Raw genomic sequence first — 24,948 nt, 5'->3', positions numbered from 1 at the left:
AAAGATGGCTGAACAGAAAAGCAAGTTTAAGGTCCTCTGGCCTTGGGAGTGTAGAACTCTGTATGTATACCTCACTTTCTTGCTCAGTGAGAAACTAATTTAGTTAAAATTTGTGTCTTTACTTGTTAAAGTTTCATTTGCCTTTCCACAACCTTACAAGAACTTTCAGCAGTGCATAAGACCACTTCCTGAATAAATGGTCGAAAAACCCTGTTATCCTTTAGGTTAAATGTGAGAAAGATGCCATTCCATATTTAATAACAATGCACTGGCAGTCCAATTAGTGGATGAGTGTGTGAGGTGTATGTATATAAAAAAGGGATAATTTTTGTTGCCTCATCTTATTCACACAAATTGATATAAGATGTGAATGTAGCCTTTTCCTATTATTCCACATCACAAGGATAAACATAAGTTTCCAAACTTATAGATTCTGAGAGTTGCTTAGAAAATAACTGGTGGAAAACAGATAGCTTCAGCCTTACTTTTGGCATGTAATTCCCTTCTATAGTGTACCTTGATGGTGGATGACAACCAGAAACTGGTTACCATCACAAATATTTTTTAAATTTCTTTCTGATTTTTCTCAAAACATTCTAAAAGCTGTAAGTATGAGATATCTTTCACAACTTATCATCAGTAAAGGAAAAAAAAAGGGGAAAAATAAGTTCAGAATAACATCAAATAAGAAAATTATGTAATTGCTTGTTAAAAAAACCACTTTATTTCCACCAATTTTAAAAGCATAGTTGCTTACATTTTTACGTCATCTGAATCTCTGTATATGGATTTGGACTGTGATTATTACTTTTTACTTCAAAAGTACTCAGAAATGTGTAAAATTTAATGTGGAAAATAAATCAGGAAATTTACATGAAAAACTAAGATAAAAAGTGTACTTTGGAGAAATAATGTAAAAACACAAATGCTTACCTTTGTGTTTGAGTGGCATAACTGTTATCATATGCCTCATAGCTTGGATCATCATATTCACCCCCATATCCATCATCGTATCCCTAAGGGGAAAACAAAACACCACAGCTTAGAAGAGTGATAAATCAAAGCATATTATCAAGCTGTAAAAATAAATTGCATCAACATGAGCATGTCATGTTTGCCCACGATAATGTGAAACATGGAGCTGACTGAAGAGAATTGTGAATCGCGAAGAGCAACCTGTACATTGCAAGAATAAAGTAATCAGTCACTCATTTAAGAACTCAGCTTATTCACTGATAAACTGTGGAGCATTGTCCAAACCACAGTGCCTCAGTTGGATCTGTGTGAAATACTGATGAATGAATAATAAACCCAGCAATTTCTGAGCAGTTTGTTACATAAATGGTTCTATAAATATCTACAGGTGAAATAAACAAATGGCAGGTCAAAGATACTGACTATTCTACACTATTAAGAATGGTGATAAAATCTTAATATTCAGTATATTGAAAAAATGCAAAACAACAAAACAAAACACAGCAACCTATGAGAAACAGTATCTTTCAAGCAAGTAATGGCATATTACTTTTAAAAATAATGCAGAATAAGCCCTTTTGCTTTCACTGAGCATCTTACTCTTTTATGCTTTTCTGTGACAAATTAACCAACAATTTAGTACAGGTTCCTGCCATCTAACTTAAGGTTCTCACTGAAGAGCTCAGACGGATGAGCAGGCCACCTAAGACAGAGAGACACAAGTGACTTCAGAAAGTGGTTCAGCTCATCTAATGCCTGAGTTTTCCACTGAGAGAGTCACTGGCAATTGTGATCCATTGTAGCTGTCTCTGAACCAAAGAATGCTCAGGAAGCACAGAATAAATAAACAAATAAATATATATATATAATCCAAGGGATGACTTTTGATATGCTCTTCTCATAAGACAACAGAGTAAGAAAGAAATGCTGTATGGAATCTAATTTCTTTTATTTCTTTGTGATTTTGGGAGCTAGTATTTGTAGTTAAATTGCAATGAAATATTTCATTGTCTAAAGAAAACCTTGCTGTTAAGGGAAATGCTAAAGGAAATAGTGGACTTAAAGAACTTTTACTTGATGTTAATTACAGCAAAAGGCAATTTTTTCCTCCCACAAACTATGCAAAATTTAGTCAGCTTGGGGGAGAAGGGACAGCATGAGGCAGTTCCAAAATAACAGCAGTCCAATAAGCAATCACTCTAGTACACTATCATAATCACCTAAAGTACAGTTAGTTTGGTACTTCATTATTTCTGCTAATTAAACTGCCCAGCGGTATTAAATAAGACTTCACTGGCATTCCTAAATTCAAGAAAACATTCTATGGAGGAAGCATTCAGTTGTTTCCTTAGGTCAAGCATATTAAATCTGCCTGTTCCTCTGGGCTGCCCAGCAGTGAGGGTAAGTGTGGATTCCAGGTGGGAGGTTTCATCCCTGTGGTGCTCTAAGTCCTGAAGGAAGGACAGGACTCTGCATGGTGATTTCACTGTGTCAGCTGTAGTAAAGACTTTTAGGGCAGAAGGGAGTGTCCATTTTCAAACTGGAAATGGCCTGTACCAGAATCTGAAGTCAACACAAACCCCATCATCTTCCATTTTAGGTGGCAGTGCACCATTCTGACTTGTCTGCATTAGTAAGAACTCATAGCAAAAAGTACAGCTAAAAACATATCCCTGCAGATGACAGTGATATATTTAACATTATATAGCTAAATAGACAATCTTGCTTCAGGGGACAGGATAAGAGAAACAATGCACCCCAGGAGACAGATGTTAGTCACATTGATTAGTATGCTACTGGGTGGGATCCTGCTACTGCGAAGATGAGGGTGATGGGAGTTCCTATATAAAGTCAAATAGCTAGAGGACAGACACTTCAGCCTGCTTACCCAACCATCTGAGAGAACAGGAAAGGCAACAATTACAAATTAGCTCTCTCAGTTTCTTGATGCCTGAGGTGGATCAACGTTCAGCATCAGCAGGGCAGAGAACACTTGTTAATATTTGACACCTCTGTGGGTTCACGTTACAGACTTTAACAGTCTCCCTCAAGGCTCAGAGCAGGTCAATACAGTGCAAATGGTTCAAGTGGAATGGTTGGAAAACAAAGTAAAGAAAGTACAATGTACTTTTAATGAACAGAAAGTATTTTCTGGATAATATTCTTTTATTTGTGCCAATCTGTATGAAAATTATCTTCTATTTTATTGAAAGTTTATTGCAATGTACCCAGACACCCACCACACCTTTTGGTATTGAGAACAAAGACTCAAAATAGTTCCTTTCCCATCTTTGAAGTGTATTAAAGTCACTGAGTAGTTTTCACTTCTTTAACCTTCAGATCCTCAGAACCCACAGATTTTCTGAAACTATTTCTTGGTCAGGTGCTTTGAGAGATGAAGCACCCAGTTCCCACCTACAGCCAGCTGAGATCAGAAGTTGTGAGTCTGAGGGCATCCAAATTCACAAATTCTCTTCTATGTGTGATGAAGACGGTGCCCCAAAAGCAGTTTTGTATAAATCCAGAGACCAGAACCCAGGATGCCCTCCCCAAATACAGTGTAAATTTTTACTCAGCACTAGAGTCAGCATTAATGCACTTTTTAGGTCTATTAGTGCTTCTATAAAAACCAACCAATCAACCAACCAACCAACCAACCAACCAACCAACCAACCACCCAACCAACCAACCAACCTTTTCCTGTATAGAAGTCTTTTTTGTGCCATAATAACTGCCACCACCACTCAGAAGAAAAAGCCTCCTACAATGAACTGAGAAATATGCAATGGGCAACTATTAGAAATATTTAAAGTGATAGCCATTTCTAGGCTAGGTTTTTATGCCAGGCTACCTTTATCTCAGGTATTTCTTAATAAAACAACTTTCCAAAACATTAAAAAACCTCAACAAAACCTCTTTACTCTGTGTCAAGGGAAAGGACAGTGAGTCGTCCAGTGACTAAGATTTGCTCTGGCCCTACAACAATACATCTTAGATATGACATAAAAGAACAGAAATACACGTTTGAAGCTGCAGTGACACAAAGAATGTTTATCACCAATTTCAAGGAGTTTTGGTACTGTTTAGAGTTAAAAAATAATAAAAAAGAGATGATAAGTAAAAATTTAAAAATAATTTTTCAATTAAAAAAATTAAATGTTTTAAAAATGAACTTTTCTAAGTATTTACCTCCCCACAAATGGGAAGACTGGAAAAACTCTTAGGAGAATCTCAGAACAGCATCTGAAATTAGCATTTGCAAGGCTCACTTCAAGAGGAAATATTCCCTACTCTACTACTGATAATGAAAATTACAGTCAGTGGAAAAAGGGATGTAGAAGCAAAAACAGACATAATTCAAAAGAGGCTTATATTCTACCACCTGAGAAAAAGTTAAGTACCAATTTGATTCAGCACTCAAGAGACTATTGAGAAGAATTTATTTTATTTATTTAGATTTACTCAAATCCTCTTCTATTTTCAGATGCCGAAAAAGATATTCAAAATACAAACAAAATTTTAAGTATCATAAGTTACAAGGGTATCATAATGTAACACAATCTGATGTCTTTAAACATGAATTTTCTTCTTAGTGTTAAGACCCTGTTTCAAACAGTAACAGCCTGTACTCAAATGCACCAAGTTTAAATCGCCTCTTCTCTGAATAGCCTTAGAAAATAGAATTTTCATGGTCTGAAAAATGGTAGGTTTCAATTCTGTGAAACCAAGAAGAAAAATAAATCTAATACTTCTAATGAAAACTGTCCTGCTCACAATATTTTATGTATGTCCTTGTAATACATGAGAAAATACATTGTAAGAGAGTTGAAACTTATTTGGTTTTTACAGAAAATAGCCCAACTCTTTCTAAAGCAGCAAATTGCAAAATGGCTAGACTTTAAAAAAGAAAAAAACAAAGCACAAGCAGTAAGTCAAAATAAAGTGAGTTATGCAACTCAGTATTTTACTTGGCAAACATGTGAACATGAAAAATACCTGCAGTCAGAGAACCAGAACAGCCCTTCTCATGAGCTGCATCCAGCAGTACACAAAACTTAGTCCTGTACCTCAGAGAAGGTGAAGGTACAAATATCCAGCTCTAGTTGTAACTCCTACATAAAAGCAGTTAAGGGACCTTTGCACAGTTGTCTTAGGTTGGATGTTCTTAGGGGTATTCCATTCCTATCTGCTAGAGGTGTGGCAGTTATCTTCTGTTAATTAGGCAATTTTCTCTATCTCTTCCACAACCAATCCTCCCTCTGGGGAGACATCTGCTGTTAATGGGTGACATTGAGTGCCACTGCATGATGCATAAAATTACAGCATCCCATCGTGAGAAGGTCTGCCCAGGAGGAGGAGCCAAGCATTCCTACCTGGATATAATCTGAGAGTTGGAGGACCACAAGCAGCCTTTCCCACTGGATTCCCAGAGAAAGACAGGCCTATCTACACCACCACTGGATCTTCAGAGGAAAACTACACCCTTCTACAGCATCCCTGCTTCAACAGACCCACATCTGCCACTGCAGGAGGACTGCAGCCACCATTTCAATTGGACTGCTACCAACACCCTGACCAACAGTAGCCAGTTGCACTGGTGACATTCTATCACATAAATATAATTTAAATTAAAGAATTCTTTTCCCTGTGAACTGAAATGAATTGACTAAAAAGCAGCCTTCAACTGCCAAGGGAGGATGGGCTGCAATACACCCACTACTGGTTTTAATATCTTTACTATATCTAATATTCCTCTTTACAAAGTTTCCAGCAAAGTAAATGGTGAACCTCTCACACATCCTGATGCTCCCATAGCTGGAGAGAGAGAGAAATAGACGGAGCTGGCTCTGGCCGTGGAGCAGTAAGATTTAGTGAATCAGAGATAAAGAAATAATTACAAGTATCTACTAAAAAGTGACAACTCTTCTGCCCAAGTTTGGTAACTTAGGGATGGTCTAAAGCATCTCACTGTGCTTTGACTTGCTAGACACAATGTCATATATGTTAAATAAATCCTATAATAATCTAAGAAAATTATATTTCCAGGCTTTGAATGGCTGGGAATTCCAAGAAACTTTACTTTTTATTTTTCAACCGTTGAAAACTGGATAGTCCATCTCAGAGCTTTTAAATGCTCCAGTAAATGCTGTGGTACCAGGAAGGAGCAGAAATGCTTTCACAGGTGCTTAACAACACCTTAATCAGTATTTAATTTTAAACCAGATTTCACTATGATGCATTATTAATGCTGAAAGTAGACTATTTAAGTGGCTGCAACTTGGCCAAATGCAAGATACTGTGCTATAGCAAATGCATCCTCAAATTTTATAAGCTGCCTATGTCTCCAAATTTACAGAATTCCCTAAAGAAAAGACTTGTAGGAGTCATGATGATTAACAGCTATACAATTTTACTGCAGCACTGAAGAAAAGAAAGATCCTCAAAAATAGTCTTATATGTCAAAAAAAAGGAAAGAAAAGGAAAGAAAGGAAAGAAAAAAGAAAAAAGACCTAGGCTAACTCTTTCTGCAATCCTACTGGTTTTGATCCACTCTTATCCTCTACTTAAAGATATTTAACCATTAAGGATTCCATGAATTAGTAATACAAAACAGTTAACAAATCTTCAAGTGCTCAAAACTCAAGGCAAATAAAGATTTACCTATTTATTAATGCTGAATCTGGTCTAGATGAGTGCTGAGGCATTCCTAATTTGGAATCTTTATATCCTAATACTTGGAAGACACCCTATGCCTTTTTCACAAATTATAGCTCTTGCTTAATCAAATTCAAAATTTGAGTTCATCACATATTTTCTGGAATCTTACTTTATAGAAAAGTATTTTTTAAAATAATTTTGGACATTGAATTTTAAATTCCCTTCTGTATGTGATTTATGCATTTTGCATCATTTTTGAGTCCATACATAAACATTTTAACTCATCCATTCATTTTTCTTACCTTGTGAAAGACCATACAGGATTATTTAGAAGACATAACAATGATATCTCTTATTTAGTATTGGTTCAAGCCATCCAGCTAAACAGTATTTCATCACTACCATGATAACTTTTCATTACATTTTTAAAGCTGTAACCTGAATAATGCATTCCATATATATACATACACACACATTTGAATTAATGAAACTTTTCTTTGCACTCAGTTTTTTTAAGTGCTGAGGCAATGAAATTTACTATGAACAAAATAATTAGCTTTTAAAAGTTATGAAAATCAGTCACTAAAGAAACAAAATGTTAAGCTGATATCAGTTGCAGAAGATATGAACTCATTTTTTCTGCTTATGACAATGATTAAACTTATTATACAAGTGTTGCTTGTACTGAATGCAGCAATGTTTGCACTGCTGCTAATCACATTTGAATAAAAATGTTCCTGACAATTCTTCTTGATCCTACATACTGTAAAGGAGCAAAATCCAAAGTACCTACCCACAGCATCTTCTTAACAGCAATATTTAATTTTCTAACAGATATTGTCCAATGGGGAAAACATTTTAGTAATGATTAAAGGTACTGCAGGCTTTTATTCTTGGATTTAAAAAATTTGTAAGAAGAGTGAACTCAACACAATCTTGTAAGGAATTATTCATAAAGGCCAGGTATAATTAAAAGAAAACATGCAGAATGTAATGGAACTTCTCATTTGTGAATATAATAATGAGCAAAATAGTAAATAGTAGTTAATACTTATTGAGATATTTAAAGGCAATCTTTAAATTGTTATTCCCTGAAGTTTGAGCATGCAATTAGAGAAACTGAGAATGGAAAAGAACAGATCATCTATTAGAAACTCTTGTCAAATGTGCATGCTCCTTTCAGCCCATTTTTTAGTGCTTTCTCTAATCAAATGCTAAATATTGCCAGGCGTAGGGATTCCACCATTTCTCTCGGGAGACTGTCTGACAGCCTAATAGATCTTTGTGTCAGACACCTTTGCTAACTTTATCCCACATGACTAAATATATCCCACTGTACCAGTGAGATGCATTCTCACAACTCAGTATTCTCAGTGTTCTCCAATGTCTGTGTTATATTCTCTCATTTTCTTTTAAAAATTACTCAAATATGAAGATTCAAAGTCAATGCAACCCTGACATAGACAGAGGTACATTGATCAGCAGACAGCACAACAACCAGTGAGGACCCACACCAAAATCTTAATAAAAATCTCATAAATATCCTTGCCTTCACAAATCGGGTCCAGGAAATTGTTGTACTGGTTGTATTTGACTGTAGTGGATCAAGAATGTTAAATACTACTACTAGTATCCTACAGTGAAAGCCTTCTAAAGGAAGTGTCTATCAGTGGTGATAGCCGAGCTGTCTGAATCAAATCTTTAAAGTCTGATGGAATTTCACTGCATTAAAATCCACCCAGAAAGTCTGTATAGATCTCAGAATGAGACCTTCACAGCTTACTCTGCAAGGCTTTGTTCTGCGCACCAGATCAAATTTGCATATTTTTTTAAAGGTGATGGAAGTGATACAGATATAGATTACAGTTACAAAATCCCTATAAAATAAAGAATAAAAATCCTGTTACTGTGTATGGCATATTCCAAGACTCCGGCCTAGCTCTCTTGCAAACGAGGATGTGTTGTGATCTCAGACTGCAGCAAGAAGAAAGACAAAGGAATTGTAATAGTTTTCCCCTATTAAATGCTACACTCCTTCTACCATGCTTGTAATGGCTGTGGTCCAGCTTAGCCTTTACCTGCCCATCATTCATGGTTGAAAACTCAGAAAACTGACTGGGTCTTTGATCCATTAACTGACTTAAGTGCATTAAAGGCACAGAAACAGGTAAAACAGACATACTGAAAACAAATGGTAACTCTATGCTAATTCTTTTAATGCTTGCCAAAGAATAAAAAGACAGAAGAAGCAAAAGAAAAGGTAAAAAAGGCCAATAGGTCTGTTCATTCCAAGACTATTCTTCTCAGGAGAGTGATTCTGACCTTTCCTGGTGCAAGCTGTCAACAAATTAAGGACTAAAAAGGATTAAAAATTTTGATGGACTGCAAACCAGAACAGTACTGATTTTCATTTATCATATACAAGTAGAAGTTCACATCTAATAATGCCTCTACTCTAAGCACTCTAAGCACTGGGATGGAGACACCAAAAGCAGAGTTCACCAACCTTCTCAAGCATGCCTAGGGCTGAATTCCCAAAGTGTACAGATCATCCTGGTCCATGGTCATCTACTTATGGTGTCCAACAATGTAACTGCAAATGTAATTTCTGGTTCCTGTTTTAACAATTGCATTAGATAAAGAGTGACAGGCAGACTACTTGCTAAAAGAAAAAAATTATTTGAAGAGATTTTTCTCTCACCAATAGATGCAGAGGCACAATATAACCTGCAGTGAAGACTTGACTGATATACCTGAAATCTTGTGTCGTTGCTGGTTTTTTGAATGAATGAATTTAACTATTATTTCTTAGATTTTTTACTAAGATCAGAACCCTTTTAGTTCCATATTAAGATTTGAAAATAATTTTTTGCAATTTTAGCTCTTTCAACTGTTTGAATTTTAAAGCCTACATATCAAGTCAATTTGTATTACTCTTCTACTATTAAGTGACATAGGTTTTTTTATTGTTTATTTTTATTGTTATAATTTCAGCTTTTTATTTTATTTTTATATGATGATACTTTTATTGTATGAAATATAGATTGTGATATATCATAATCAATTCCTTTTCAGAAAGAGAATGTAGGGAAGTGGGATGAAAAGAATTTGTTAGTTGCTATTTCCTTTTAAACATTGTTCCAGCACTCTATACATTCATCTTTATCTTTTTTATGCTATGATAATACCTTGCCCTGGATAACACAAAAATCTAGGTATGTCTCAGATCTTCTTTCTTTTAAAGAACAACAATATTCACAGGAATTTTAAAATTGAATTCTTTGAAATTTGTATCAGGTCTTAGCATGTTGAAAAGGCCACAATGTCAGTTTTAGAAGTATTGAAGGAAAGATTGTTCACAGCTAAACAACAAAGAGGGTATGTCAGCGCATGCTGTGGTAGAAAAGGAAAAGCATATGGATACATTTTTTACTATCAGTTCAGAGAAGATGCCAGCTAACTCTTAGACTCTGCTTGAATACTAAAAAAAATCATTAGAAGGTTATTCTCACCTACATAGTATCACTGAGGTTGGAAAAGATCTCCAAGATCACTGACTTCAACCTTTGACTAAACATCACAACGTCAATTAAACCACAGCACTAAATGCCACATCCAGTCATTCCTTGAGCACCATTTGAGATGGTGATTCCACTGCTCCATTGCAATGCTTGACAACCCTTTTGATGAATAATTTCTTCTTGATATCCAGGCTGAATCTCTCCTGGCACAGCTGAGGCCATTTCCTCTTGTCCTGTCGCTGGCTGCCTGGGAAGGGAAACTGGCACACACCTGGCTCCAGCCTCCTTTCAGGCAGCTCTAGAGAACAGTCATGTCTCTCCTGAGCTTCCTTTTCTCCTGGCTAAACACCCCCAGCTCCCTCAGCTGCTTCTCATGGACTTGTGCTCCAGACCCTTCACTGGCTCCATTGCCCATCCCTGGACTCACTCTAACCCCTCAATGCCTCTCTTGCAGTGAGGGGCCCAGACCTGGACCCAGCACTGGAGGTGGGACAATCATTTCCTTGGTCCTGCTGGCCACACTATTCCTGATACAAACCAGGATGCCACTGATCTTCCTGGCCACCTGGGCACATGCTGCCTGCTGGCTCACATCCAGCTGCTGCTGACCAGCACTTTCCACCAGGCAGCTTTCCAGCCACTCTGCCCCCCAGCCTGTAGCTCTGAACAGGGCTGTTGTTACTGGAGAGTAGGATCACTATTCCACTATGTCAGTATTATCTCCTCATTGTCCTTGTTCTGTTGATGCACTGCGGAAATGAAAGACATTGATTTAGCTGTAATTGCAATAATCAATGACTCAGGAATCCATGTTAAAAGAAAATCTTCATGATTCACAGAGGCATTGTCAGTGCTTTATACAGTACTTCATAACAATTTTTAGTTGGGTTTTAAAACAGAAAACCCATGGGAAAAAGGGTTGCATTGGTATTTCCCCCTAGTCAAGACTAGGGTCTAGTCCAGTATTAAAATGTATATAGGATTACATAAAACCATGTGGACATTATTTAAAATTTCAAAATTAATTGTATTCAATTAACTCTTTTAATTTTTTTCAGTTCAATAACATGTCTTTTGCTTAAGTTCATAAAACTCAATCCTAAAAGCTAAAGATACTACAACACAAAAGAAAATAAATACACAAAAATATACTTCCTGACTAGCAAATTGCATACTGAAGGAAATATGGTTTGTAAGGAAACTGACTATTTTTGTCACTGGCGGTTTTCTGTATTCAAATATTATCATAAGGAACATCCAAATCAGGCTCATGAAAATATTTGACACCTCTGAGTCCCATCATTGTGAATCCAAAGAACTCTGTTTGAGGCTGAAGTAGATTAGCAAAACCACAGCTGAAAGTTCATTGATAAAATATCTACCAGATTCTCTGTTAATGTATCTAAGCAGCAAAAGATGCTGACCTATCTATGATGCTGATTTCTCAAATGTACCCCTCTAGAAAAAGAAAAAAATAAAACTCCTCCTGATTTCAGTATTTCTTTACATACTAGTAGTCAGTCAAGACCTCATTGAGGTCTACTGAACACTGACTTGCCTATTTAGCATTAATATTAAAAAGGAACTAAGTCATTTGGTCTAGCAGTGTTTATTTCCTTGGTAAAATGTTTGGGGGTGTGCCAGTAAACAGGTGTGACTGCTAAACTCCTGAGCATCACCTTGAACATCTGGGAAGCCCAGAACATGGGCTCAGATTGATAAAATGGAGGAAGGACACTTGGAGCACTTAATTACAAGCACCGCTAAAAAAATAATAAATTATTAGTATGCAAATAAACATTAAGCGCTGCACCAATGGTGATTAAAAGCTGGCCTTCAGCTTTTAAATTGTAGTCATCTTGCCAACTGAAGAAAGCTGTATCTTAATTTCGACCTTGAGGGAGACTGATGAATATATTTGCAGTCAGCACAGGAGTGAAAATCAGATCAGCTTGAAAACCTGAAAAAGTCCCTTGTTGAAATTAAAGGCAACATTCTTCTTGTTGATTTTATCATCTATAGTGTCTAAGGATCAATGGGGTTCCTGTATTTCAAGATGTAGCTTGGAGAAGCTGAATGTAATTTAAATTTAAGTCCATTTGGATAAGGAACACAATTTTATTCTTTGAAAGAGGTCTTTCTCATCAGTGCCTGCTGGAGGTCAAAAGCACAGTTCAGTGGAGCTTTCTAGTTTAAGACTAACTGCTTTTGGTGTCAGTGTGAAAGCTAGGTACCTCACATCTGATCACAGGGCAGACATTAAGAGCTCAGTTCAGCAGCTACACAGTTATCTCCCGTCATTTTAGAGATATGAACACATCCCAGTTTTTGCCTCCTAGTCCAGCAAGGCAGGGGTTTCTCCCATGTCTCATATGACATCAAGGATTCTCTGTGGATGCCTTGAAGGCATCAAGACCCCTACAGTGTCTTCAAATGACATTATAACCTGTGTCCAGACAGCCCAACTAGACCTGAATCAAGAGACTTTCTTGGAGATGAAGGGTGTAGCTACATTAGTGTTTTGAGATGGGACTGCCTTAAGCACTGATCCTACAAAACTGAGGTGAACAGCCAATATGTCTGAAATCTCAAAGCATCTAAGACTTTGAGATAGATATTCCTAAAATTTTTCTTCTGGGAAGGCTTGTAGCTTCAATCTTGGCAGAACTGAATGGCTCAACAACAACACATCACTAACATTTACTCACTGCCCATTAAGTTCTCCATTTATCATCTAGGAAAGTTTTGAGCCAGTTGGCATGCCCTGAGAATACCTAATACACACATCCATGAGTGTGCCCAAAACCACAGCTGACATGCCTTGTTTCTTTCCAACAGAGCACAATACCACAATACTTGCATGGAGTACCAAAACTATCCTGTCTCTTCCACTGGCATTCTATAGGAGAGATACAGCTTCTCCTTAGTTTTCTACTGCAGAAGATTCAGGGCTGTAAATCATAATTATTCCCAACTGACTTTATAAATAGATACTTATACCTATTTCCTCATAACTGAGCCAAATTCAAGCATGTTATATGAAGTTTCCATAACATTGCAACTGGGATGTTAAAATACAGTATTTTAATATGGAAGAAATTGGAAATAATCTTTAAAGGTTCTTGATTTCTGTTCTCAAAATATCTTTATATTTGATCTTGGTATTTAAACAAATAATATCTCTGTTAAGTTTTTGTGTATTTACAGATTATCTTCTAATTCTCTTTTGCAATGATAATTTCATAACAAGAAACAGTATTTCATATTTTGCTTCTACTTTAACTTTCCATGAGAAAGCAAATGCAAAAAACACTGTATATTTCAGTTTCCCAAATAATTCTCTTCTTTTATAAAAGCTAGCACTGATCACAGAAATGACAAGTAAGAAAAAATATATTTTTCTGCATGACTCATCTGTCTTCTGGATTGTTCAATACCTGTGGCAAAAACATCACTAATGTTTTGGTCTGTATATTTTTATAGTTTACAGTACATGAACAACAAGCTATGCACTGAGCTAAGCAGGGATAGCTCTTCCTTGAAACAGTGGGAAAACTCTCATGGACTTCAGCGGCATCAAAATTACAGGGAAAAATCTGGAAATTTCTTTTCATCTTTAGATCTTTTGGATCATTTTGGGAATGTAACTGTTAGTATTAATATGGAAAGTAAAAATCTTTTATACTCTAGTTGTCTAAGAAAAACCATCTTATTTATAATGTAAATAATTATACTGATTCTGTTTACTGTATTAAAGAATTCAACTTTCAGGCAAACCTATGATATAACAAATTATCACTGTCCCTGTTATACAGATGCAGAAAACAGAATTTAGAAGGGCTAATGTAATTAAAATGCTCATTATCAAAGTGCAAATATGTGTCAGATCAATGAAAAAAGTCAGAGTTATTTGGATCATATCATCACCTTCCTAAGTGGTATGAGTCATTCCTTGCTCCTATCAGCTTTAAAAGCAGACTAGATATTGATGCTAAGTCAAATGCAAAATAAATTCACTACCTGCATTAATATCTGTTAGTCAACATCTTAAAGCACAACAAAAATATCCATGAATATGTATGTTTGAATTATCACAGACGTCCAATTCTGAGATATTTCTGTAACACCTTAAAATCACCTTTATCTTCTTTCTTTAACTGCACCTTATACATTTTATTCAGCTATAATGTCCTCTTGTTTTCACAGAAGTCTGAAAGCTAATTAAGTCATCTTGCATAAAAAATGAGATCATTTTATATTAGGCTTCAGTGTATGCTTCTCCCATGTTCTAAAATGGTGCTTCTGTGAGCCACAAGAAATTTCTAACCACAGAATTTTTTTTTCTAGTCAGGGTAGCTTGATTAGTTCCTTACTTGTACTGACAGTATATTTGTGCCTAACCTATGTGCAGGGGTTGAGGAAATTACCTGTGAAGCAGTTGTAAAAAACTCAGATGCAATAGCAAAACTTATTCCTGGGGGGATAGTAGCCTCGCTATCTCCTCCTGACAGGCATGCTCATTACCCTGGCATGGAAGGAAGCAGCCTGGTTACTGATTCAGTTCCAGTTCTGCATTTTCCTCTAGAGTTGGCTCCATGGAAGTCAGACAGCTGACAATCTCAGCCAAGGAAAACCGCAGCACAGAAAACTGTAGCATTGCCTCAAGTCATTTGACTGGCTGGCTTACAGTATTTCTCTCTCCAAGGTACACCCCAAAAACTTCAGCTTCAGACAGGAGTGAAAACCAGATTGAATATAAATGCACAAATGTAACTTATGATCATAATTCATGAAACACACAGATACTGCAGTTTGTAAAGACAGCAAGTGAAAAAATCTATAAATAAACTTCTGTCAGGAGTGAGAAACATATTCTCTAATATAAAATGGGAATATTTCTGTGCGCATATGGGAATATTTCTGTGTGCATAATATAGCCTCATTCCATTTCAGTGATGTTTCCTTGTCCATCAAGACGCAGAAGTGACTGCTACTGCTACCAGATGATAAGCAGCCAAGAAAGGACTTAAGATGAAAAAGATTAATCTAGCAGAAAAGTTCTAACCATAAAAACTTTCAAACTGGGTATGTCTGCACCTTGAATCCTGTGCTCAGTTGGTGGGCCCCTCACATCAAGAAATACATTGAGGGGCTGGAGCATCTCCAGGGAAGAGCAAGGAAGCTGGAGAGGATTTCAGAGCACAAGTGTTACAAGGAATGACTGAGGGAGTTGGAGGCGTTTAGTGTGGAGAAGAGGAGGCTCAGCAGGGATTTTATTGCTCTGCCTGAAAGGAGGCTGTGGCAAGGCGAGGGTTGGTGTCTTCTCCTAGGTAACACATAACTGGACTAGAGAAAATACCCCCACTTTGTGTCAGAGGGAGTTTAGATTGGATATTAGGAGATGTTTCTCCATTGAAAGAATTGTCAACCACCAGAACAGGCTGCTGACAGAAGTGGTTGTGTCCCCATGTAGATGTCGGACATGACTTAGTGTGCTGGACTTGGCAGTGCTGGGTTAATGGCTGGCCTTGAAGGTCTTACAGGTAATTTCCAACGCAAAGAATTCTGATGTAATCTGTGATGAACTAGAAGAGAGTCCAAATTGTTTAGTTATGTGAGGAAGGGAGCATTTTTTGCATAGGAAAATTCAAGAGAATTACAGGCAGAGCTCTGTGTAGAAAGATGAAATTGCAGAGAATCTGGAAAGAAGTCAGGATGGCATCTACTAGTCTGTCACACAGAAAATTTTGTCCTTCACTCAGGAAAAAAAAATTGCTTTAGAAAAGGTTTCAATTGTTTGATTAGAAAAGGTAAATCCTAAGAGCATGAAACTATTTTTCCTGAGTTATCTATTTCTGCTGTTTTTTCTTCCTTCAAATGGTCACAATCCATGCTAATATTTTCCTAAGCAAATGGTAAAGGTACATGGTGGTGCAGCAAACCGGTCCTTTTATCAGAATCTGTGGTTCTGGCTGACCTATTGAGGGCTTCTCGCTCCTTTTGGCTTTCTTGAAGCACAGCACTACAGTAAGTGCTGACACTAGAATTACATCAAAAGCAAAGTGACAGGAAAACAGCCCATTAGTAGCTTTACTATTGATCATATGCCAGCTATTTTATCTATAACAAATGCTTTTTCTTTCAATTTTAAAATACAAACTAAAAAAATAAATCAATGTTTTCTCCAATTTTGTAAATGAGTCAAAACAGAAATAGATGAACACTGTAGAGAAATTAGCAATACAAGGACAGCAGAATCAAGGAAATTGTAAGAACAGCATCTTTTTGACTGAGGGTTCTAAGATCTAAAGATTACAGAAAAGGAGTTAAACTAAGTTTACTGAATGCAAAAACAGATTACTCAGTAAACATGCAAACAATGGCACTCATGAAGGTAATCCTTCCATTCTTGTCTTCATACCACCATCCACATAGGCAAAACTGCATTTTTCTATTCAATGGTGCTGACTACAACTCAGTCTTCCACCTCAATTTTACCTGTATATTCAAAAAAATGATAACTAGGAAGATGAGAAGATATAAAAATCTGTACGAAAACCTTAATTATTCCAGTCATTCCTGTATCATTGGGTATACTCCAGACTAGTTTTATTAGGATTTTGCTTTGGACAAAATTTCTGAAGCACACTTTACTAATTAACCTTGGTAGAGTATGAAATGTGTATTTAAGGGGCCTAAAATTAGGTTCTTATGAGCGTAGGGAATGTTAAAAGCTTCTGCTAAATCAAATTGGACTGGAGTTCTACTAAAATGGTGGTATGTTTTTCAGATTAAGCAAATTCTTTGACTGCAACATATCTAGTATACTGAATGATTCCTAAATTGGTGGCATGGATCACAGTACAGGCATATAACCAGCACAAGAGGACTCTGATACAAAGGAAACTAACTGCTTTCGTGCCATTTTTTGGTAGCTTCTTTTTCCCCTTCCAAAATGTAGACAAGTATGTCTTGCAGAAATATTGCTGAAGGGAACAGAAAATGGAAATTTAGATTTTTCATAAAAATATAGTTAGGAAATTACTCTGTTTTAACTTCAGGATAAAAGCTTAGCTATAAGACAACAGCTGATCTATAATGTATAAACAAAACAGCTCAAAAAATGCAAAATTATATAGTGAGGGAAAATTTTCTTAGATCTACACGACTGAACTTAGTTCAGACATGCTGCTTTCCCTTGGCATGCAGAATTCACACTGAAATCAACGGGAGCCAGCAGGAGCACCACAGCTGAGTCAAGATTTCTTGCGACTCAATTTAGGTTCTCCCAGCATTAATATATTATGCAAATTAGATGTAAAAAAGAGTGTCTCTGTGGGGTATTTGTACATGTATGTGAATCTGGGGAAAAAAGTCTGTGGAATGAAAACTTCTAACTTCAGGAATGTAGGCACATATACAGCCTGACTTTTAATTAATTACATGTTTTGATGCATTTAAGAATCACAAATTTTATGTAACAGCTTAAATTAAAAAATGTGTTTGAATATGAATCTCTGCTGTACGTTTATGGAAAGTGATTTAGGGGTTGAGGGCTTGGAAAAATGATAAGCTTCTATGAGTAACATGGAATGTGAATTGAAAGACAGCTGTTCCATAGCCGTTACATATGGGCATACGCTCACCTTAAATGTAACAATTGTTTCTAGCTATCAAAAAATTACAAAAACCTGAACATTGGAAGGCTGGATCTTGAGATTGTCTAGTCCAACAAGCAGTTTTGAAGAACCAGTCTGCTTTTGAATATTGCCTAGTATGAAGACCCCACAGGCTCTCTAAGCAAGCTATTACACTGCTTGACCATCTCCATAGCAAAAGAAGTGTATTTTATTTAAGTGGAATTGCCTGTGTGTCAGGGTGCACTTAGAGCCTTTAGTGGCCCTGACCTGCTCACATGTAAGCTTCATCCACACCCCTGCCCATGGGCCCAGGAGCCCTGTTTCAGCTTGGCCTTCCTTCCCTGCCTCAGTGACACCACAGAAGAGCCAGTCTGCAGCGGAGTGACAGCAGCGCTCGTTCAGGACCATTGACCCTCCTGGCCTGGATCCCAACTGGTCAGCTGCCTTCCCAGCCTGACCTCAGCTCTGCACTGCCACCATGGACTGGCCTGACAGTCACTGAGCTGTGTCTGACACCGTTCATCCCCTCCAGATCTCATCATGTTCTGTGGATTGACTCCATCGCTTGCCCTCAGACCCACCTCTGCTACAATGTGACAGGATGCTCTGGAGTCCTGCCTGAACCTGGGCACCGCTCTGAGTCTACCCTGCAGGGACACAGTGGGACTGGGCTCTGGGTGGCAGGGCCCCTTCCTTCCTGGTCATGATATTGGCCTCCATTACTGGCCTCAAGACAGCCCTTGCTGTTTTTGACACCGTTATTTCCACTGACAGCTTGCATGTGCCATGTGCCTCTGGAAAAAATTTATGCCTTTTACTTCTCAGGTATTTATAAAAACTGATAAGATCTCTCTAGTCTTGTCTCCAGGATGAACAGTTCCCATCCACTCAGCCTCTCTTCATATGTATGTCAATGCTTCAGCACCTTAATCACCTTCATAGCCCTTTGCTGGACTCACTCCAGCACGTTCATTTCTCTTGCACTGGGGAGTCCAGAACTGGCCTGAGTATTCCAGGTGTGTCTCAGCAGCGCTGAGCAGGGGATCGCCTTCCCTGACCCCTTGGCAATGCTGTGCCTAATGCAGCCCAGGATGCCATTGGCCTTCTTTGCTGTGAGGGTTCATTGTTTGTTCATGGCCCACTTGGTGCTCACCAAGATCCCCAGGTCCTTTCCCCTGAAAAAGTTTTGACACTTGGCCCCAGCTTGTCCTAGTCTCACATGAAATGGGAGCCAAACTTGAAATTTCATTGCTATCCTCTTGGGCAGCAAATTCTGATTTCAGCTAAGCCACTGCTGATTTCTCCATCAATGATTTGTGTTGTTGGGTCACATGAGAGTGGAAAACCTCGTGCAGGTTTACAGAATTGAAGTACAGGCACTGTGAACTGGAGGTAGGAAAATACTGCTGGAAGGGGAGGAAAGTCAGGTTTAAAAGTGGGACTTGACACTCCATTTGTTGAAATGTTGCCTTTGTGCTCAATTAACTGATTAGTCATCTGCATAAAAATAAATTAATGAATGCCCAGGTAAGTTGGAAGGTCATCAGAAGATACAGCTGTAAGATGCATATAACACACACACATATTGTTTGTTTAGATATCTATGCCCTCAGATTTAATATATTTACTGTATTTACTATACAGCACATTCAAATATTCAGTCCAGTTTGTGTCAAACAGAAGATTGCTTCATGTACTAAAGCAATCTTTCTTGGTAAAACTGTTGAATTAGCTTTCTTGAGTAGGGATGCAAAGAACAAATTAAATTTCAATTCAGTATCCACTCTCACATAGTATCTTATCTATTGAGGGAGTGCTCAGCTCAGTGGGCAGCCCATTCAAAGACTTTGGCCTCAAGCAACTAATTTCCCCCTTATTTTTTGCTTGAAAACAGAAATAGCTGATATTCAACCATCAATTAATTTTAACTTATATATATTTGCTTTTCTTAAACATTTAATGATTTTCACATGATATGCACACAGCTAGCAAGCTTCTCTAAGCACATATAAGATTAAAAAGGAAAAAGAAAAAAACCCCAAAATGCAAACCAGAAGTATACTAAAGAGAAAAAAAAGCCGTAAGTAGGAAGCTTTTGTTAAAATATGCAATTCAAAACTTAGAAAATTCCAAGCTGTCTTAAATTCAATCTCACTAGTATTTTAGGTCTGAGTTGTGCCTAGACTCAATTTAATTACAATAAAATTCCACTTCAGCAGTCTGTTTCAGAAACACTGTTGACCAAAGAAAAAGCGTAATCTTTCTTTTATGACATGAACCATTTACTAATAAATATAAGGATATATAACAGGTAGCAAAGGAGTCATTACAAATATGTGACCATGAAGATATGAGCTCGTTAAATGCAAGAGGGAGCAAAATACTGAAATAAAATACAGTCTGTTCACTTCCTCAGTCTCTGATTGTGTCCTTTTCTCATCCAGCACACTAGATCAATAACTAGGAGCTTTTATTAGATTTACGATATATAATTATTGGGCAGTGGGTATTTTCAAAATGTGGGCTTTGTTTTGCTCTTTTGAAGTTAAGTTCATAGGCTGCAATCTATATACAAATTAGAAATTTATTCATCTACCACAGTGTTACCTAAGTACAGCTTGTTTTCTTACGAAACTGAGTTATCACTATATATTGCTAATCCTTACTTGGAACATGAGAGCTTAATAATAGCATTAATTTTCTGTTTAATAGATACTACAAAAACCCTAAAAGAAAGGTACTGAGTATTAAACCATGGAAGAAGGAATTGGTGGCTTCTTTGAAGTAATTTTTCATCTAAAAAACTTGTATTTAAGACATGGTTGGAAGATGATAATCAGCATCGCTCCTGCAGAATCCTTATAACTGCCAGGTATTACATGCTCAAGACCCTAGCCCAACTTTGAGAAGTAAAAATGCAAACAATGCAAACTAACATATGTTCTATCATTGACCTGACTGAAATATCTTTTCCTTTCTTTTAAGCACAGTAGATACACTTAGAAGAAAAGAGACAGCAATTTCTCATTTATATAGTTCACTCATAAGGAGTGAAGGAATTTTATGAATTGTAGTTAGTACTGGTGCCACCGATTTGGGCAAACTGGATGCACAGGGTAATTTCCTCATTAACTGACTCAGCCAAATCTAAGGCTCATGAGAGAATATTGATCTAAATACCTCTTGGAAGTGCAAATGAATTTTTGGTGAAGCTACTGACATTAAGATACTGTTATATTTAGGAATTTGTCAGACTACACCACTACTTTGTTGGATCAAGGCACATAGGAATGCTACAATATTCAAAATAACCTGGAGCCTTAATTTCAAATATTTGGTTGAAATAATTCATCTTCCTGTGTATGATTAGCATATGCAAGGAATGTATGACAATGACATATTCATTTATTCAGCCAGCTCTAAAGGAAAAATACAGTTTACTGTATTTTCCACACAGTCACAATTGCAAGGACTTTAGGACTATGGTAAGTAAAGACAGAGAAAAAAAATCAGGACACTGTTCCACTACAGATCACTGGCCTGACAGATTTTGCCAACACAGTAACGAACATTTAAAATAAAGGGAAAAAATTAAATGCTATTATCAATATTGAGGAAGGCTGCTTGAAAATACACAGCCTTATCCTTCAAAATTCAGAAGACATGGATGAAATTAGGGCTGTAGTATTTGCGACAATCATAGCTCTTTGTGTATCTTTGCAGCTTTTCTGTAGATCTTAGGAATGAAAACCCATTAGCAGTCAATGCCAAACTGAGCAGTACACCTGTGTGGATCAGGTATAGCTAATCCTACACAGACGTGGCTATTGTCAGGACCACAAACATGAGTTTGTGGAACAGACTGTCTCCAAAGACTGCCACTCAGTAGCAAATAAAGGTAGAAATTGATGGAAAAAAAAAAAGGTTTGTTACAAACAGCAATGCTGACCTTTTTTTGAGACTTCCCAGAAGAGGCAGAACCAAAGTCCTTATACTGGAGTACCCTATCAAAACCCTTCAAGAGTCATTACAGAATGCTGTGGGCAAAAGCTTAACCGTAATAACAAAGAAATGTTTGGAAAGGGAGGAGGAAATGGTCATGCCTTTTTTTCTTGCACAGTGATTTTTCCTTTATTTGGATTGTAGATTCTTCCTCAAATATTTTTATGCCATCACTGCTTTTTACCTGCTTGATAATTTTCACATATACACAATGACAGCCATGATAAAATGCTCTTTTACACATAACATATATTTCAGAATATATGGAATATATGTTATGTGTAAAAGAACATTGTATATATATATAATGTATGTATGCGCATATATATATGTGTATACATATATATAGTATATATATATATATATATAACATTATATACATGTATACATATATATAAATGTGTATATATATATATTCATATTTCTTTCTTTATTTCTTATAAGCCTATACGACTTATGAATAAAAAGATTTAGTGACACACTTCAGCAGTCTATTCATTTTTTTAGTACATAAGGCCAGTCTACTGGCATGACTAATTTTTTGAATAATGACCAGGACAATCTTCTATGTCTGCCATGCATCTCCAGCCCCTTAGGAGGCTATGACCCATCTCTCTAGGCTCTTCTGTGTGGATTACAACCTAACAGAATAATATCATGGATTTGGGGAGGTCAGTCATATGCCTCCAGATATCTCATTTTAAAGATACCATGAGTAATCTTTCTGTTGGATTGGATGGTCTAATATCACTGCAGGTTTTCTTTTCTTTATGAGTTTCAAAACTACTTTATGCCATATTTTTAAGTTATGACCACTTAAAAGAAAAAAGAAGCACAGTTAGTTTTCATAGGCAAGGAAGGCATCTGAACTTTCAGAGGAAGTTGTAAGCTACCACTCACCCAGATGCCAATTTAGTTCCCTGATCTTAAATTCTCTTTCCATGTCAGATTTCCTGAGAAAGGAAGAGCAACAGCCTCAGATCTCCCTCTAGCAGAGTCAGGAGATGACTCAGATACTGCACAGTACTTGTGTAGCAGCAAAACAGATTTTCTCATTGCTTTGAAAGCTGAGTTCTCTGTTTAGGAGCGTAAGTTCAGTAGATAGTGCCAAGGATGCACAAACTACACCCACTCTGAACTGTAGAAGAAGAACTGTCTTCTAATTAGGCAAAGGTAACTAGTTTATAGAACAGTTATCACTGTGTTTTTCTAAGAGTTGGATTTTTTTAAAATCTCATATATGACTGTATTAACATGAATTTTCTCAAATACTCCACATCCTATGTAATTCTTCTGATTATTTCTGTCAACTTATCAACCTCATGTGTGATACAGGCATCTGAATATCCTCTTAGGGAATAGGGCTGGGGTTTGAACTTCCCAGCATGTCCTTTGATTCCATGCAACCTTTTTTCTTTTTCCATTTATCTTAGATGTGCAAAAAGATGTGCTGCAGCTAAATGAAGCACATACGATCATACCTCTCTGGATGCTCTTTGCCAGAAGGGTAGGTAACAATAATGAAAGCAGAAGCTTCTAGAAGCAAACCTCACAAGGGAATCTTTCTATTGATTTCATCAGCCAATGAACTGTCATGCATTTATAATGCAGGATTTTTGTGCATATTTCTATTAAAATTTATACCCAGTCCTTGTAAAATTGTAATTTTACTTTCATTTTCCCGTCCAGAGCTTTTATGAGCATTTCCTAGTAGAAATACTTTTGTGATGTTTCATATCACTTGAGTAATTTTGCAAGGAACATTTATTATATTTTAGCTATAGCAACTAGGCATTTATGCAACTTGCATATGACTCAGAGCTTGGAAGTACAGTTTTGTCCTTGTTACATTCTAAGAAAAATCTATGAACTTTTAGCATTGCTTTCTCTAAATGTATGTTCTTGTATATTTTACATGCAGTATGAGTGAAATATTTAGGCTAATACAAAAAAATAGTGTAGTAACAGAAAATGCTGGCAGAACTCAGTTTTATAAAATGGAATAGTTATCCATTAAGACATTGCTAATATTTAAAAAATTTCAGATAATTTAGAATGGATTCTTCAATCTGCTTTACTGAAGAGTGGAGCTGGAATTTGTAAACTGGAAAAATGAAAAATCCAGGTCAGATTCAGCACCAAATCATGTGGTAAGGCTTCAAAAAGGTCTTGTGTATTTTTGAAGGTAAGAAGACAAAACCCACAAATATCTGATGAATGTTTTGCAATCCTTATGGGTAGGCAGCAGTAAAAGAGGTGTGATAAATCAATAGAACAAATTGTCAGGCTGGTAAAATGGCTTGCACTGTGCTGCTTCTCATTAGATGCAGCAGGAATTGCAGAAAAGCTCTAACAGCATTCAGCACTGTTAATGAGATGTACTACCACAATTAGTCTGCTGACAGAGTATACAGTCTGCAACTGGGTTACCCTAAAATATTTTCACATGTAAGAGAATTTAGCAAAGACAAATTTCTGATAGCTACCAAACCTGAAAACTTTCCTAAAATATTTGTTGTAGGTTAATATAAACATCACCTTTGAAATCTGGCTCTGCTTGGGATAAACCTGTTCTGTAGTAAGATCCAAAGCCAGAGTTTTATTGATATTTAAGCCAATGCATTTGATAAGGCCCTTGATTATCTCGCTGAGACTTAATGTCAAGTTCAGGTGCTTGTTGGACAAAGTGCTAGTTTCTAAACATTTTTCTGAAAAAACAGAATGGAATTTATTTGGCACATTACTGTTTAGACAGGTCTGCAGCTCACAGTAGTTCCCAGTTTGAAGTCAATAATCTATAACCTGGGTACGCATTATATGGGACAGAAAAAGGGTAAAAGTGTGATATTTCAGTTTTCTTTTTTTATGGAATATGTTTAAGGAAATTTCAGGAAAAATTATTTCATTAAATTCATAGTGCTTATCTTAGTATACCAGCAGTTTTAACACATTTTGATTAAAAAATACTTTCCTATTTGTTTCAACTGCTGTTTAGGACCATTTGGACTCTGATCTGTAAATGTGTGAGGCTAAAGCCTGATGCAGCTTTTTCTGGTCTTTCTCCATGGAAACATTCAGGTGTCTCTGCCTAAATCTGAAGATTTCCAGCAAATTTATGTATTTCTTTCAAATGCAGAAATCAATGATTTTTA

The 24,948-nt window shown here is 36.7% G+C and overlaps 1 protein-coding gene across 3 annotated transcripts in view; it reads right to left on the bottom strand.

The window, feature by feature from the left end:
• Positions 1-24,948, bottom strand: part of KHDRBS2 (KH RNA binding domain containing, signal transduction associated 2) — a 339,264-nt gene that overhangs the window by 58,218 nt on the left and 256,098 nt on the right. For all 3 annotated transcript variants that reach the window (XM_063153003.1, XM_063153001.1, XM_063153002.1), the window contains exon 7: positions 934-1,016. In XM_063153003.1, coding sequence (XP_063009073.1) covers positions 934-1,016 — 83 coding nt within the window. The remainder of the gene's footprint in view (positions 1-933; positions 1,017-24,948) is intronic.

The sequence above is a fragment of the Melospiza melodia genome, chromosome 3 (assembly GCF_035770615.1).
Source record: "Melospiza melodia melodia isolate bMelMel2 chromosome 3, bMelMel2.pri, whole genome shotgun sequence".
Classification (NCBI taxonomy): Eukaryota; Metazoa; Chordata; class Aves; order Passeriformes; family Passerellidae; genus Melospiza; species Melospiza melodia.
The sequence above is the reverse complement of the archived record's forward strand: the minus strand, read 5'-3'. Positions and strand labels throughout refer to the sequence as shown.